The sequence below is a fragment of the Dysidea avara genome, chromosome 1, assembly GCF_963678975.1.
Source record: "Dysidea avara chromosome 1, odDysAvar1.4, whole genome shotgun sequence".
Taxonomy (NCBI): Eukaryota; Metazoa; Porifera; class Demospongiae; order Dictyoceratida; family Dysideidae; genus Dysidea; species Dysidea avara.
In genome coordinates this window covers 48,235,211-48,247,889 of record NC_089272.1, presented here as the reverse complement: position 1 = coordinate 48,247,889, position 12,679 = coordinate 48,235,211, and the positions used below count along the sequence as shown (strand labels likewise).

General features: G+C 38.5%; 1 protein-coding gene across 1 annotated transcript; it reads left to right on the top strand.

Moving 5' to 3' along the window:
- Positions 1–1,897: 1,897 nt before the first annotated feature.
- LOC136247167 (tripartite motif-containing protein 2-like) lies at positions 1,898–7,241 on the top strand. Its single transcript, XM_066038808.1, has 3 exons — positions 1,898–2,419; positions 5,526–6,070; positions 6,392–7,241. Exons 1-3 carry the CDS (start codon positions 1,898–1,900, stop codon positions 7,239–7,241), a joined length of 1,917 nt encoding a protein of 638 aa, XP_065894880.1.
- The last annotated feature ends 5,438 nt before the right edge of the window (positions 7,242–12,679 follow it).

The window sequence follows — 12,679 nt, the reverse complement described above, 5'->3', positions numbered from 1 at the left end:
AGTATATGGTACTTGTGTGACCAGAATGTAAATGTGTGCACAAAGCAATGGCGGATCCAGGATGGGGAATGTGGGACAAACGCCCCCCTCTCACTTTGTGGAGGAGCCATACATGTACTTCTGATTAAAATACTAAACTTTATGTCAGGGCAAGAATGATCAATTTATAACTAATGAAAATATGTAGTATTTATTACAAATTTAACTGAAACCGAAGTGAACCAAAGTCAAACTAGTTGTGAAATTGTCCCTCAGCACCTACATGCGTACCAAGTGCCTCTAAAATAACTATCACGTTGCTGCTGTTTAAGAGATTCATAGCCTTTTACACAGCTTTTAAGACCTCGCAATCATCTGCAAAAGCTAAAATGTCAAAAATCAACAGTGAGACACTATTAGAGGTGATTATTTGCTGCTTCAGAAAATGCAGCAACTAACAAGAGAATCTGGCTCTCCCTGCAATCACCTACAACTTAGCCTGTTTGTGCCCTCCCCTTGCCAGCTCCTGGATCCGCCTCTGCAAAGTAATAATAGTATTACTTGTTTAGTTTGTAACTTGGCAAAGAAAGCACGAAAGTTTATACTTCTTAACAAAAGTCTTTACTGTGTGTGCATCTCAGAGTCTCACTTGGGGATTATCCACTGCTTCCTAATTTGGTCATCATGGTTATTGTGTTATTAATGGCACAACTACATGGTTTATGTCACATGATTATTTAAACTGGATAATGTGATTTGATTGGCTCTGATAGTAGCACAAGTACCATATACTATGGTCACCAGACCCTTCCGCTATAATACAAAGAGGTGGGTGTTACCAGACTATTTCCTAGGTTGGTAGGCTGTAAATGACTGCCATAAGTGTTCTACATTATGGTGGTGTATAGGGTCAGGGTTGTACAAAGGACAGGTTTAATCATACTGTAAGTAAACAAAACAAACACAGTCTCACATACAGTAGCAATGAGCACAGATACTAGTCTCGCATGGCCAGACCGTTTTTTCTCTGCACAGCATTTATCGATTGGAATTACAAGCACCTACTCCGAAAAAGGGTCTGGAATGGCAAGGGGGTGTCACTCAGGCTCTTGCTGTGTAGGTTGATCTGCGACCACGGTCAAACTCTAAGTCAATGGTCGAGGCCACAAAATAGCTCTTACAGTGGGTCAAGGGTCAAGACGATACAGAAGGTTCAAAACCCACAATCAAAAGTATACATAGCTATTATCAAGCTAAACATGTCACTCACAGTATAATAAAACCATGCAAAAGAATAATACATATTTTAATGTAGTATTATATACACACCCATAAAGTAAATAGCTTCATGTGCCAAGTTATTTTACAACAAAAATAAAAATAGCTAAATCTTTTCTTGCAATAACCAAATTCGCTCCGCGCTTTACTGATACGGAAGGCCAGCAATACATCGACACCATTTCCTTCCACTCATGTGGCCAAACTCATGATTTTAAAAGTTAACATATACATTATTCCAAGAAATTAAATGAGTCGGTCGGGCCGAGAAACATGAAATTAAGTTGAAGTGGCCTAAGCTATAGTATCTATGTATTTACTGAGATTTTTGCACAACACACAACAAATAAATAAATACCAAAGGTGTAGCCGGGTGTGGTGGATTCACTAAGTGGTTTTGCACAGCATATAATATACACAAATAAAATAAATAAATACCATACAGTCTCGCAATGAGTACAGATACACATTAAAAACTTACACACAAACTGTCATTCCGTTATCAGTACTCCATTAAACACGACCTGGTGACCAACAACAGTTGCTGCGACCATAGATGACCGGACTTCTTTAACTTCAATTTTTCTTATGCGCGCCTAGTAGCTGCTTATTCAAAGGGTGTGCCGTGCGTTTCGTCAAAATGGCTTCTGCTCTCCTTCCTTCCGTGTCTTCTGTGGCTAAGTGTCAAGTGTTGATGGAACATTTTGATAATCCAGACCAACTTCAAGATGCTATTAACTGTAGCGAAGAATGCGCCGCTTTATTGCAGTATCCCTCCACCACGCCCGTTTCTAAATATTGTCCTGATCATCCACGAAGAAAACTTGACGTGTTCTGCAGACAATGTGGAACTGAGTTATGTAGAGATTGTGTCTCCCATGGTCACTCAACACACCAGCGTACTAGCATTACAAGTGTGACTGATGAAGAAACCAGGAGACTGGGAGAAGCTATGGGTCACATGACAGATTTACTGGAAGAGACGAAACGAGCAGTGTCCGTTGTGAAGGAAATGAGACAACGTGTTAGGAGCAGAAAGGAGCACAACATGGAGAGGACAAGGGAGGTGTTTAATGCTCTTAGAAAAATCATCGATGAACGAGAAGAACAAGTCATAACAGATATTACCAAAGGAGCAGACAAGAGGGAGAACACACTAAAGGTATTATTTTGTAGTTAATCTGCCACACAAAGTTAGTATCAGTAACATAATACAGCAGTTCTAATAGATATTGTGTGACAACAAATACCAGCAAAATCACGTGCACAAGATTTCGACCAATCAAATCAATTCATTTTTATGTTTAAACTATAATATCAAGATACAAGGTAGTGTGTCGTGTGGCCCAAGAAGTCGGCGCACCGCACCATGAGTATATTAACAGGAAGAAAAAAAATGCAATTTTCACACCTATGTAGCTCTGTGATCCCTTATCCGATTGGAACCAAATTTGCTAGAGATGTGCCGCCCAGTTAGGGGAGTCTACATACCAAATTTGAAGAAAATTGCTCCAGCCATTTCCGAGATACGAGCGAACAAAATTTCGTTTTAATTTCTTCGTTATCTTCATTTCGCAAAATTCGCCATAAAACACGAATGCGTGCTTGGATTGGGCTGACATTTGGCACACTTAAAGGGCTCATTAAGGCGGATCTCCATACCAACTTTGGTAGGAATCCGATGCACATTCACGGAGTTATGACCGATTATTTGCGTAAAATGAGGTCGAAGGTCTGTCACACCTACAGGGTAAACCCCTTGGAGGAATCAGTTGAAAATTGATATGTAGATGGAGCAACCATCGTAGGAGTGCCTTTTTGTGGTTTGAAAGGAATCGGGATAAAGACCATGGAGATATGACACAAAACCCAACCTGTGTCAAAATTACGCGATCGATTTTTATGAATAAAAAAACTATTAGTTTTCGTGTCTACCAGGCAAACCGCTTAGAGCAACAAGCTGAAAATCAGTATGTAACTGGAATAATCATCATAGAAAGTTGTTGCAGTAGTACAGAAGAATCGAAGTACAAATCACTGAGTTATGATTCGAAAGGCAACTACGTGCAGCAAATGTGAGATCGAGATACTCTAATAGAACAGTCACCCTAATAAAGCATTCAGCTGCATTTATAATTTACTCAGTTATATTACATTGCAAGTTATTCTGTAGGGAATTCAGCTACAAACAAATTGCCCTGTAGAGAGATCAGCTAGAAAGTTACCTTGTAGAGAGTTCAGTTACAAAGAAACAATCATGCAAAGAGTTTAGCTGCAAACAAATCACCCAGTAGAAAGTTCCGCTATGAACAGATCACACTGTAGAGAGTTCAGTTAGAAACAAGTCATCCTGTAGAGAGATCAGCTAGAAGAAGTTACCTTGTAGAGAGTTCAGTTACAAAGAAACAATCATGCAAAGAGTTTAGCTGCAAACAAATCACCCAGTAGAAAGTTCCGCTATGAACAGATCACACTGTAGAGAGTTCAATTAGAAACAAGTCATCCTGTAGATAGATCAGCTAGAAGAAGTCACCTTGTAGAGAGTTCAGCTACTAAGAAACCACCATGTAAGAGAGCTCAGCTGCAAACAAATCACCTGTAGGGAGTTCAGCTAGGAACAAGCCACACTGTACAGAGATCAGCTAGAAACAAATCATCCTGTAGAGAGTTCAGCTAGAAGAAGTTACATTGTAGAGAGTTCAGCTACAAAGAAACTACCATGTAGAGAGTTTAGCTGCAAACAAATCGCCCTGTAGAGAATTCAGCTACAAACAAATTACCCTGTAGAAAGATCAGCTAGAAGAAGTTACCTTGTAGAGAGTTCAGCTACAAACTAATCACCCTGTAGAGAGTTCAGCTAGAAACAAGTCACCCTGTAGAGAGATCAGCTAGAAACAAGCCACCCGTAGAGAGTTCAGCTAGAAGAAGTTACATTGTAGAGAGTTCAGCTACAAAGAAACTACCATGTAGAGAGTTCAGCTACAAACAAGTCACCCTGTAGAGAGATCAGCTAGAAACAAGCCACCCGTAGAGAGTTCAGCTAGAAGAAGTTACATTGTAGATAGTTCAGCTACAAAGAAACTACTATGTAGAGAGTTCAGCTGCAAACAAATTGCCCTGTAGAGAATTCAGCTACAAACAAATCACCCTGTAGAAAGATCAGCTAGAAGAAGTTACTTTGTAGAGAGTTCAGCTACAAACAAATCACCCTGTAGAGAGTTCAGCTAGAAACAAGCCACCCGTAGAGAGTTCAGCTAGAAGAAGTTACATTGTAGAGAGTTCAGCAGTTCAGCTGCAAACAAATCACCCTGTAGAGAGTTCAGCTAGAAACAAGCCACCCGTAGAGAGTTCAGCTAGAAGAAGTTACATTGTAGAGAGTTCAGCAGTTCAGCTACAAACAAATCACCCTGTAGAGAGTTCAGCTAGAAACAAGTCATCCGGTAGAGAGATCAGCTAGAAGGATCACCTTGCAGAGGGGTCAGCTACAAAGAAATCACCCTGCTTCATCTTCTCTTCTTCCTGTAGTAAAGAATAAATGATAGGTTAAAAGCCCTAAAGCCGGCCATAGGCCGGCTTTGGTGTATACAAATACAAAAAGAAGTGAAATCTAATCCAAAACAGCCAAGCTGTAAAAAAAGTGCAGCCCTGAGAAAGGCCATGGTGAAAAAAGATGTGAAATCCAAGGTGGCGGCCAAGAAATGGCTGTGATGGTAGGTTAATGGTAAAAATTTTAATAACAACAATTCAGGTGAATTTTGGGCCAATTGACCAAGCAGCACCAAATTCACCTGAATTGTCGTTATTAAAATTTTTACCATTAACCTACCATCACAGCCATTTCTTGGCCGCCACCTTGGATTTCACATCTTTTTTCACCATAGCCTTTTTCTCAGGGCTGCACTCTTTTTTTACAGCTTGGCTGTTTTGGATTAGATATTAATTACTGCAAATAACATGTGTTGTTGTCATGCAAGGTCTTTTAATTATAAGTTTATTTATAACCCCATACAGGTTTACATACCAAACCAATTCACATGATTTTGTGTAATAGGTGAGCCCCTCCCACCTACCATTTAGCATTCTCTATTAGAGAAATTAAAAGCAAACACATTATCTGTTTTACTGACTTAAAGGTTTGAAACTGGCTTGAAATTGACAGTCAAAGCTAAACCAACAATGCTAACATCAGTAATATTATGCTACAAAGTAGTTCTTCCTGGGATTGGTAGTGGTAATGATGTGTCTCGTTGTTCTTGTTTTAATATTAGCTACAGCTGGAGAGGTTGTTGTTACTATGGACACAACTACAGAATTGTCTGGAGCTATTGAAGAAGACAAGAGAGAACAAAGTGACTACCACTGAACTGGTTAGGAGGAGGAAGATACTGGAGCGACGACAAGATCACCTGATGTTAATGAAGAAGAGATCAAGACTGGAACCAGTAATGAAGGAACAAAGAGAAGTTGAGTATGAAGAAGTGGAACGTCTTTGTGAGGAGGTGACCAAGTTGGGAGGATTTCTACCTCTGGACCCCAGCAAGTGTGAAATGACCTTCCCTACAGCAATGACAATAATGACCAAAGAGACGTCACTAATGGTAACACTTAGAGATGTCAATGGTGACATTGTTGATGATAAGAATAGTGAGGTAAATGTATCCGTGACCACCAAAACTGGAGAAGCCATAGTAGTGGGACCAGTCAAGGATGTTAGTGGTGGAAACTACACAGTATCCTTCACTCCCAGGACACCTGGAGATCACATAATATCAATTGTAATTGATGGACAACACATCCCAGGCAGTCCTCACAAGTGAGGAATAGTGTGTGTTCTATTAGAGTGTTTTGTGGATAACATGTGAGGTGTGATTGTATTATACTTATTCAGTTAGTGTATACTAATGTTACACAATGACTATACATATTAACACTACTACACAGTCAGTCTATACAGTCACACTACTATACAATAGCTATACATGTATTATTTTCCCATACAATGTGTCATACATACAAAACATACAAGTGATTATCATTCAAACTTTCCACTATAATGTTATCTCATTTCCAGGAAGTGATGTCACCAGTATTATTAATGTACAGTAGATCATGTGATCCTGTCATGTTACTGTAGGATATCAGTTGTACTGAGAGACTACAGCAAGATGAGAGAAGGACACTGCCAAGTGATCACTCATTATGGTGGGAACAAGTTTGGTAAAGTCCATGATGTTGCTATAGGAGTTAATAATGAAGTCATCGTTGGTGATGATACTAACAAGTGTGTAATTGTGCTGGACTGTAACTTTGCCTTATTAGCAGTGATTAGACAAGGAAGTGGTGACAACAGATTGGGCTATGCTAATGGTGTAGCAGTCAGTAAGGATGACATCATAGCTATTAGTGACTGTAGTAGTCATCAAGTGAAGAAGTATTCCCTACAAGGAAAACTCTTATCAATAATTGGCAACAATAGAGGGAACAACACTGGCCAGTTTAGTGCTCCTAGGGGACTAGTCTTCAGTAGTAATAAAATGTTGTATGTTGTAGATGGGTGGAATCACAGGGTCCAGGTGTTCCAACAAGATGATAAATTTGCATTTACATTTGGCAGTAAAGGGTCCAACCCTGGACAATTTCAGAATCCTGTTAGAATAGCAATTGATACTGACAATAGAGTGTTAGTTAGTGACTTTGATGGTAATCATATTAGTCTCTTCAGTCATACTGGCAGTTTTATTAGTAGGATAACATGTGATAGACCACGTGCCATTACTGTTAGCCCTGATGGTCACATCATAGCTAGTTATGGTGATAGGAATAAAATTGGTGTATGGAGCCCCACCCATCAAATGATAGAACATTTTGGAAAGAAGGGACCTCAACAAAGAGAATTTGATACTATCAATGGTATAGCCATGAACAGTAGTGGGAGTATTTATGTTGTGGAGTTTCACAACAAGAGACTACAAGTTATCAGTTAAATTGTTATTTTGTGTGTTTGTATAATGTAATCTATTATTACCATGGTTACTAATTGTTTACACAATATGATAATATTCTACGTAACTGTACATATTAGTGTGTGAGGGGTGATGGTGTGGTTGTTTTGTGTTGTTACTATGTAGCCATGACAACCACACAACCACTGTTACCAGGAAGTGACCAGTAAGTGTTGGTAATGAAGAGCTGCCATACAAGTGTCTTTTCTATACAGGTGGAGATGTGTACAATGAAGATCATCTGAAATGATGTCATTGGGGACTTAGCCAATCAGATTGTACTGTGTGTACAGAATAAAGTAATCAAAATGTGTAACTTGACAATGTGTGAACTTTATAAATCACCAGTGTCCGGATCATGTGATCCACCCAGTGTAGTGACGTCTACATGAGGGATTTGTTGTGGTTGTCAAGTGATTAAATCAGTCTTCACCTTAATAAGGTATGTGTACTACCCTATTTGGATGTGTAATTTAAATGTGTTTAATTCAGGAGGTGTTACAACATGTTCTCCTATTTACCCACAGACTACTCACACCCACACCACACCAGGGTATAGGGTCTGGTGATATTGGTTAGGATTTTTTGGATCATCTGTCAATTTATTAGTTCTCCATTACCACATGTAGTAGATGATGTATTCCTTAGACATTCTGATTGGCTTAATGTATTTTAAACACATCAGTGTCCAATACTGACCAATATCACCAGATCCTACTCTCCTGTAGAGGTGGGTGTGGTCACTAATGTACTGATTGGACAAATGTATTTCTGTGTATTTGAGAATTGAATGAATCATTTTCTTTCATGTACATAATTACTATACGGAAACAGCCTTTATGGGATTTGTGACTTATGAGTAGTCTATAAACTAGTTAACTGAGGGATAGTACATTACTGATGCTGCATATGATACAAAAAAAAAAATATCTAAGTCCTCCTACCAAAATTTTGTACCATGTGGTAGTAATGAGGTTTACTAAAATAGATTTTTGTCTTTAACACTTTGTAGGACTGTTAACTTCAAAATTTCTTGGCTTCCAAAGCTGAAATTTCAGTTGACCATTCCTTTAGGTAAAGAAAAATGGAATTAAATGTAAATACACTAACATGTGGGGTTCTTGCAGATTTGGTTACACAATACTATTCTGAATGAAAATCATACTCTAAGCAGTCTGGTAAATATCAACTACTCTAATAGAACAGTCACTTAGCTGTAGTACTAGTGGAAACCTTCTTTCAAGTGTTGTATAATTATGTACAATATTTACTTAGTCATTATTATACTTGTTACAGGTTTTTGCAATTGAATTCGTCGGTATTGCAATTGAATTCGTCCCGTTTGCAATTGAATTCGTCGCTTTTGCAGTTGAATTAGTCGGTTTTGCAATAGAATTCGTCGCGTTTGCATTACAATTCGTCATAAACAAAACGGCTCCAAGAAACCAACCCGTTCATTAAGAGATGAACTATTTATGCCTTGGAGAGTTACACTTGAGACACTAGAAGGTAATTGGAGCTGGTAGTACGCGAAGTTGATAGCTGTCTGACAAATTAATTAGCTTGCTCGCGAGTGACCACACCCATCGCGAATGGCGTAGTAGAGTTTGGAATGTTGTTGGAGAGGCTGTAGAGGAAGAATTATTGCCTTATAAAGAGTTGTTTACTACTGTTGTACTTGAACAAGTTCTTGTAGCAGCTGCTACATCATGTTTTCATGTTTGCTCCAGCTGCCATTCTTGTTATTGGACGAATTTAACTGCAAAAGCGACGAATTCAATTGCAAAAGCGACGAATTCAATTGCAAACGGGACGAATTCAATTGCAAAACCGACGAATTCAATTGCAAACGGGACGAATTCAATTGCAAAAGCGACGAACTCAATTGCAAACGGGACGAATTCAATTGCAAAGTCGCCGAATTCAATTGCAAAAACCTGTAATATACATGGTGGCTACACAATCATTGCCATTATTAATGTCACACAGACAAAAATGATTTGTAACAGTTTACCCTACCATGAACTAATGGGGACCAAGAGTCAAGTCACACTAACTTGTTATTACAATCTTTCCCAAAGTATAGTCCATTAAATACGCTTCCTGTTGACATGTGACCACAAGTTTGTCTACACTGACCATGGCCATTTTTAGATAACTACACATTATATTGATGAACTGCCACTAACACTGACTATAATTTTAGTTGTATACTTGTATCATAGAAATCAAAATACTCCCAGCCCACACTCATCACCTAGTGGCACGTGCATGCATTACTAATATTGGCTGGGCTAACAAACTGAACAGTTTACTAGTTACAGGGTCATAATACCACCATCATCTTGTGGGTAGTATTGTAGATGTGGACTGGTGATGTACTCCATCTATTATCAGTTCCAAGGAAATTGAACTTTCCATACATTGCCACATCTTAATAATGACACAGTTCAGTGACTGATCCAATCATCCAATTAGAGCACACCATCATTTTAATGCTACAACAAGACAAGGATAAGTGCAACAAAAATAATAACACATTAAACAGTTGTTTAAAATTACTCTAATGCAACATAACATCAATACAATAGCTATAAGCAAGTGGAGTTTTCTTGTTTATATTGTAAACCATTTAAATATGTAAACAAACATCCATACAGTGTTTTTCCTACTAAAAACACTGATGTGGTGTGCCAGCTTTAGTCCACTCCACTATGTGTCTTGTTGTTGTTTGTGTATTCAGTGACAAAAACATAATTTGTCTTGCATTAGTAACTTCATGGTCACTCCTCAAAATGGGACAGTGGAATTTCCTACTAAGCCCGGCTGCATGCCAAACTTACTCAAAGAAATAAGCCATCAACAAAGTTTTATCTTCTCTTAATTGTTATAATCATACAGCTGTGACCATTTAATCTGTAGACCACACAAAACTGAATAATTTATTTACGTAGCTAGGCCGGCATACAAAAAAATTTACTGAAACTTGCCAAAGTTAAAAAATGGCCACTCATTTTCCCACTTGAAGTCTACAGTATACACTGTACTACTGTACTTACCTCAAGTCAACCTTCACATGTGAATAAGTCACTTCTGGTACTGACATGACTGTAAGTGTCTTGTCATCAAAACCTGCCAACTCCACATAGTTGTTGTTGTGGTGTTTCTGTGAGTGAAATAACAGAATGTACATAAAGAAGTAGTGTTTAACTTTGCACATGGAATTGCAAACACCTCTAATGTCTACCAAATTATGGTCACATAACTGGATTTGCAAAAAGGAGATCTTTCACACACACCCAATTCCATGAACTTCAGATACCATAACTTAATACATATACCTGAACCATCCATTAAGTGATGTATATGTTGGACATGCTCACGTTGCTTTTTGTAAGTTGCAATTCCGGTAGAGCGAAACTTATAAAAACCACTCATTAATCAATACTGAGCAGTTTTAGAAATGTACAAGTGATGGATGATTAATGGTGACAGTATAAAGGTGTCAATTGAGAGTATACATGTGTAATTTGGTGCACTTTATGGCTTTGCCCTTAGGTGTAATTTTGATTGGTCATAAATATTGTGTCTAACACTTGAATGAAAAGATTTTAAAATGTTTTCGGAGGGTCATGTAGTACAAATGAGTTGATTGTGTAATTCTACCAGGATTCAGCTCACAGTGGAACTTTGCATGGTGAGACACATGTGTAGACAACTAATGTCCTCATGTAAAGGATGGGGAGGAGGGGGTAAATAGCTTATTCTACCTACCTAATAATGTGGTCTCCATATTCCTGCTAATTCGTGTTGCCACATCATTACACACCTTGGATAGCCACTCAGCAGGGTTGTTTTGAAGATCATTGTGGTGAACTCCCTTGTTTACATATCATTGGGGAAACGTGTATCTGAGTTTTGTATTGTTTGTATATAGGTGTGAATATCAGAAGTAACCTCTCCAAGGTTCAAAAGGATAGCCAGCATACATAGATCATGACATTGTTGAATTAAAGGTGCTCAGCATCCAAAGCACTGGATAGTGTCATGCATGAGTCAGTTCATCAAACTTCTCACTGATAATTTTATAATTTCCCATGACCATATAAACAAATCCCAGTCATTTCACCTGTAGAAATAAGTACATGTAATCTACATTATACACATGAGGCATACCATGAGCATGCATACCACCTAGTGTATGTGAGTATATCATAACTGGGAAGAGCAACTTATTCACACCTACAAAATTCAGGTTGGTGGGGACAAGGTTACTATACATGTGTTAATATGAATGGTGTCCATTAAATGATAATATAGAAGAGAAAAGTAGCTAGCCATATAAGGACTATTCATACTCAGTCTTGTGCAACCACAGTGACTGCTAGATACTAACAAATCAGATGAAGTTCCATCAATAGTATTTAAACACTGTATGTGCTGCAGAAATTGCACCTATATACTCCATGTAGTGGTGTAGCTAAGGTGGGTACTGGTAGGGCACAGGCCCAACCAATCAGTTCCAGTGCCCTACCAACACAGGTACTCACCGTAGCTAGCTAGCTATAGCTAAATTGTGTGATACGAGGTGCAATATGAAGCCTCCTACTAATAATAATTATTATGCAAACAAAATGTTCGTACAGCTAGTGTCCTACTAGAGATGACAACTTTTAACTGCAAAATGTCACCAAATTGAATCTCAGCATTTAATTTTCAAAAATTTTCCTGGAGGCATGCCCATGCCAGACCCCCATGCTTCGCATGCCGATTACTGCAACTTGTACGCCTACAATGGTGCCCAATCAATCCTTCTGTGCTAGCTACGCCACTGACTCCATGCATATCATCTTTACTTAATCTGTCAACTGGAACTGTTTCTATTGTGATTGCCTTACCTGCAGATGTTACACCAGTTTACAAGAAGAAGGGTAATATCCCATCATGATTTGCCATAAGATCAATCTACTTCTATTGGTCATAGTTGTGTGAAATGTGTTCTACTACTGATACTAGTTGGGCCTCACAAGAGTAACACTGCTTAAAGCCATACTGAAATTAATTCAATATTTGATAGTGTTGAACATGTTAGTGGTAAACAATATGCTCCATAACTTTACAGCAAATTGAACTACACTAAAATGTTACAGAATACATTCTCCAATACTCACAGATTACTCAGGGCCGGAGGAAACAATTCTAAAGTGGTCAGGCCAAGGAGTAGGCACTATGAAATGCTGAGCACTTGTTGTGTGAATGCTAGGAGGGTCTGGGGGCATGCTACCCATCTAAATTGCATGCTCTGAGATTAAATCTGAGACTATTTTCAGCTGTAAATTCCCTAGCATATTATTGACTAACACTTGTGTTAAACTCACTACATGCAGCTACATCATGTGTTCACATTAATTTCTTACATT